Source organism: Excalfactoria chinensis, chromosome 15 (genome assembly GCF_039878825.1).
Source record: "Excalfactoria chinensis isolate bCotChi1 chromosome 15, bCotChi1.hap2, whole genome shotgun sequence".
Taxonomy (NCBI): Eukaryota; Metazoa; Chordata; class Aves; order Galliformes; family Phasianidae; genus Excalfactoria; species Excalfactoria chinensis.
This window is the reverse complement of record NC_092839.1, coordinates 9,240,377-9,245,663: the sequence shown is the minus strand read 5'-3', so window position 1 is coordinate 9,245,663 and position 5,287 is coordinate 9,240,377. Positions and strand designations below refer to the sequence as shown.

Genomic DNA, 5,287 nt, shown 5'->3' with positions numbered 1-5,287 from the left:
CGTTAAAGAATTTGGGTTGTTATTTTGTTGTTACCTTCATCAGGTGACAAAGCTTAAAGTGCTCAGGAATGGCCCGACGTGTCAGGAAATCAATATGCAGATGCTGTCCCCAGGCTTTATCAGCAGGATCCCCTGCGCTGTGCTCCAAGCACGTGACTCAGCCTTTCCTCACCATAGGCTCCAGTCGCTCCTGCAGGATTGCATGAAATGCAACACAGATTTTCTGCAAGCTGAAAAGGCAGATGTGGGAGAGATTGAGATGGGATGTAAGGAAGGTTTCACAGTGGGGTGGGAGGCAGCGGCGCAGAGATGCAGTGATTCAGCAGGCTGGATGCTCTCCTTGCATCCCATCCATTTCTGCTCTGTTCTTCCTAGTTTGAGATCAATTCTTTGCTCAGTTTCTTTCTCAATAAAATCAGAGTCTGATACAAACAGGGAAGGATGGGAGCAGGTTTATTTCTTTGCTGTTTTAGTACAAGTGTCCACATCTGAGCATTTCTCATAACAGCATAAAAAAAAGAGACAGGTGGACTTGTAGCACCTTCCAAACACTTGCCCAAGTTTTGGCTTTGGAAGGACTGACGGGTCCTTCTGACACAGCTGTTTGTTGCACAGCCTCATCTTCTCTTACCAGCTGGGACAGAGCAGATCTGCAGGTCCACAAGGGGAAATTAAACACCCTGGCCAGGTGACAGGTCAGGTCCTTGTAGTTTTAGCTGAAGCTTTCAAGTGTGGTTTTGGCCCGTTCCATTTCATGTAGGAAACTGTAAAACTGGGGCAACGTCAGCTCTGTAGGACAAAAAATAATAGAGGTATGAAGTCTTAGATGTCCGGTTACACTGAACACTGGAAAAGCCATTCTGGTGCTGTCACAGAGCACAAGAATCACCTAAGCTAGGCAGGGCTAAACTCTGACTCTCAGCAGCTGTTTCTTTATGCTGGCTGGGCTGTGCATGGGTTCCAGGTGAGGACTCTTGGAACAGCAACTGGCACTTTCAAGTTGTTTCTTTTCTTCCTCTGCCAAGCTGCTCTGACTGCTTCCCTGCGCTCTGTGGTGTATTTGCATTTACTTCTGCAAAGATGTGAGCACTGCCCTACAGTCTGTTCCCAAATACTTCCCAGTGACCGCATCAAGGGGCAGCAGCATCTCCCAGCAATGCTCCCACATTGATTCCTCCTGGGTCTGCACCCAAAGCTCCCCCACCTTCCCAAACACCCAGAAGCTCTGAGCTACAGCTCACATTTCATGTTCTCCAATGCTTGCTTCTTTCCCAGAACTGTTAACTCACCTACGTACACATTCTCCGTTTGGCTCCCTTTTTTAATCACCAGCTTCAGCTAGGGGGAAGAAGAAGCAGAGAGCTATCAGTGCGGAAGCCCGTATTTCAAGCACTGTGAAAAGACAGGAGTCTGCTCTGCGTTTCAGTGCAAACTGCTGCGTGGAACGCATCTCTGACAGGCTTTGCAAGAAGTGTCACTGTAGGAATAGATAAGGGAGGATCTCTGGGAAGTCCTCACAGATGATTGAGTTTCCCCTCCCTCCCTGAGACAGCACCACCTTTGCTAGATCGAGCTTTTTGAACAGCTTTTCAGAGTGGGTTGCACTTGTGTGACACAGCGTCTTCTGAAGAGTAACAAATAGCAGCACGTCAGCTGGCAGCTCGCTCAGGAGGCTGAGGCAGATGTGCCACTGCAGAGCCGGCTCCTATGAGATCCAGCTCTCCTCTGCTCCCTCTCACAGCCAGTTCCCCCCACACACACACAGGCCTGGCCACGGCTTGTTCCCTGACTGCACTGCAATTCTTTCATGCAGGACATTTACCTGTAAGAAGATGCTTCCCACTTTTTCAAGTTCGCTGCTCCCAGCTGTCACTGCGATTCACAAAGAGCAGAAGGGAGACAATGTTAGTTAAGCTGTGAAACAAAACGTGCTGCGACCAAAAGGTGCTCTCGGCTTTCCCGACCCGTTCAGTTTAAGTTTTAGCTCCGTTACCACCAAACTTCCACTCCATGTCTATCAGCTGGTTAATCATCAGTGTCTGACCAACAGCCAGCCGTGTCAGGGTGGGGGCGTTCAGCTTCCACTGCAAGAGCAAAACACGCCATCAGTTCAGAGAGGCTCAATGTGTGGTACCTGTCATTCTAACATCAATCAGAAGACAAGTCCCTTGTGTCAAGGGACAAACTAATGCAGTCAGGAGGGCTTTAAGGATGAGTCCCACAAGTTTTAATTCCATCTGTCTGTCACTTCTGGAACTGGAACTCACCGGTTTTGTTTTAACGTTGGTTGTGTGTAACAATATCTGCATGAAAAGTCATGTGTTTGTGTTAAGTGTGTGACCCTGGGGCTCAAAGCGTGCACAGCAGAAAAACAATCAGATGGAAGCCACAAGGAGCTGCAGGAATCACTGAGCCCACGGGCTGCAGGATATGTCAAACCACAGCACCATCATACAAGGGTTTCTTATCAGTTATCTGAGAATGTTCAGTTTGGAATTTGGAGCTGGTTTGGAAGAAAGCAGCTGATGCATTTGCATGGGGTTCTGCCTTTCCCTTTTTCTCACAGGCTGATTTTTTGTCAGTTCAGAAACAAGCAAGGAGGTATTCATACCTGCTCTGCAAAATAACTGGCTTTCTCTTCGCTGAGGCCTGTGGGAGAAACCATACGAGGTTACTAAAGGTGATAACTATTAATTAGCTTTTATTTAGCGAAGTCACGTGACCTACCTAGAGCAACAAAATCTGCTCTGACTTGCTCAGAAGACAGATTTCTCTTCAGGGCACCTGAATAAACAGTGCAAGGGGGGAAAAAAAAAGTCAGCTTCCACTGAGTGGAACCATTCCTTACCAAGGCCAACAAATGCAGGGATGGAGACCTTGCCACAGAAAGACTGTTCTTGGGCTGTGTTTTGAAACAAACCACAGCTTGCCAATAGGAAATACAGTTGTGTCTGCTGGTATCTTTGCAGATGCCCAGTGCTTTAAAAGTCAGTCCTATGGAAGTGCCTGAGAGAGAGAGGGAGAGATTTCATTGCAGGTAACCATGGTAACGGCAGCAGCAGTTGTGTTTTGAAGTTGCTGCTTTCTCTCCTATAGAAGCTTTGCTTGTTAAAGGGGGAACTGTTAAGGCTGGCAGGCTACTAATTTGACCTACCTGCTGTGTTTTGGATTATGGGTGTGAACGTGTGCATATAACACTTTCCCCTGCTGTGTCTGCCTCCTTTGTTCCGGAGCTCAGGCAGCACATGGAAGTTTACAAGGATTCTGTTCTCTGAAGCCAGAAGCAGGAATAGGGAACACTCAAAGAGACTGCCAGCCCCACGTGGCTCTCTGTGTAGCACAGAGGCAAAGTTATCTGCTGTGTTCTGCTCTGGTGCAGCCCGTGGCATCCCAGAGCTACTGAGAAGGTGTAACAGGACTGAAGCCAGTGCACGCAAACAGGAACTGTGACGCTGAGTGCACCCAGTGCACAAACAGGAAGGGAGAAAATGCCAATTCTGCACTAAATACCTCCAAGACAGTTGTAGGGAAGGAAGCTATTCTCAGTGCTTCTCTGGGACAGAAGAAATGGCTTGAAACAGTAGAATGAAAGTTTAGCCCAGATGCAGGAAACCGTTGTGCGTGGCCTCACTGCTGTGAGGAACACTGCGGGAAATGGGGGACTGAAGGATATTTATAAGTAACCATTGATAACAAGGATCAACACGGCATGAATGTGCATGCAGGGAGGATGTCTGATGCAGCGTTACATCCAAAAGCAGCCAAAACATCAGAGCAATCTCATACAGTGCTGGAATCCGAACAGGGCATGCAAAGGGAATTCTCCCACCCTTCTCCTCCAGTGTTTATGAATGAGAATTCACTGAAGGCTTATGTGGTTTTTCTAAAACAAGACTCCAAGGACAGACATCACATGTACACGGCCCGGAACTGCGCCTGCTGCTTCCCAGTCCAATCCAGAGGGGTGTGAACGCAGCCCTCAAACGGCGCTTTGTTCTTGTAGGGGTTACAGTGCTGGTTTACTTGGATGGAAGTGCAAAGATTTGGTGCCAACATAAGACTGTGCTGGTCTAGCACAAGTGGATTACAGGTATGGGTTGAACCGAGTTCTGTTACCATCACAATGTGTTGTGCTTGCAGGTGAGTGAATGTAGCCAGGCCTGCAAAACGTGTACAGAGGCAGAGTGGAAAGAAGACAAAGCCTGAGTCACTCAGCAGGGATACTGCAACAGGAGAGCAATGCTTCAATCTTTGATTCTTAAACTCTAAGCTATTTATGAGCTACTATTAGCAAATCAACTGCACAAAGTTCTGAAGACATGAGGCCTTTAGCAGCATGCAGGAATGGACACAATAGTTTGGCCTCAGGGCACCATATGCATATGTACCACATACGCACCACTTACCATTGGGTACCAGAAGAATACTTTTGACAATGTTCTTCAGGGGGCCCAAGCTGATTTTATTCATGGCTGCAAAGTCTGAGAGCTGAGTGAGAAACCTTTCTACCTGCTCAAGAGAAAGAGCAACAGCATGATCTTATCTCTGCACGCTTCTCACCTGAGAACTGCGTTCGTGCTCTGTGCAGCCTTACCTCCTTGGGCTCTGTCAGAAAGCCAAAAAGCACTTCAGTCAGCGCTGAGAATTGCTGTGAAGAAACAGGACAGTGTTAAGAGTGGAGCAACAGGCTTCGTTCCTCAGCATCTCCTTCCCCCCTCACCACACTGACTGGGGCTGACGTCCTGCCCTGACATTGCTCTGCCTGTCTTCTTGTGCTGGAGTTGGAGCTCCTAATGCTGGAGTGTTCCCTCAGCCCTTAGCATGACAAGGTGCCTACGGGCAGCATTTGTGCACGGGCTCTCTTCATAGACACCCAAGGGGTTTGTGCAGCTGGCACCACACGGGGCTTTTGGCTCTGCAAACACCCACCGTGATGCACCACGAAAGCCACGGGGGGGTGGGGGGTAACCAGAGCGACTGGGGGGACAGAAGCCTTCAAGGCCTCACTGCTGCCCCCGGGCCCTGCTGTGTGCAGAGCTCACCGCCTCCCAACGCTGCTGGCAGCAGCGCGGCCTGCAACCCGGGGTAGGCCGCGCTCGGGGCCTCACAGCCGCCCGTGTTCGCTCTCCAGGCACCGCCTGCCCCCCTCCCCCCTTCCCCCGGCCCCGCACCTCGGCGCTCAGCTGGTTGAGGTGCTGCACATCCCCGCTCCCCGCCTCCGGCCCCGCATCGCGGCCGACGTTCAGCAGCCCCATGGCGGCTTCGGCCCCGCCCGCCCCGCCCGGCC

The 5,287-nt window shown here is 50.1% G+C and overlaps 1 protein-coding gene across 1 annotated transcript; it reads right to left on the bottom strand.

Annotated features, from left to right (window-relative positions):
• Nucleotides 1–436: 436 nt before the first annotated feature.
• COMMD7 (COMM domain containing 7) lies at nt 437–5,287 on the bottom strand. Its single transcript, XM_072350167.1, has 9 exons — nt 5,172–5,287; nt 4,595–4,648; nt 4,407–4,509; nt 2,728–2,784; nt 2,612–2,649; nt 1,994–2,084; nt 1,823–1,872; nt 1,290–1,338; nt 437–789 (listed from the first exon to the last, which is right to left on the bottom strand). The coding sequence occupies exons 1-9, from the start codon at nt 5,253–5,255 to the stop codon at nt 713–715; spliced, it is 603 nt and encodes a 200-aa protein (XP_072206268.1). The 5' UTR covers nt 5,256–5,287; the 3' UTR covers nt 437–712.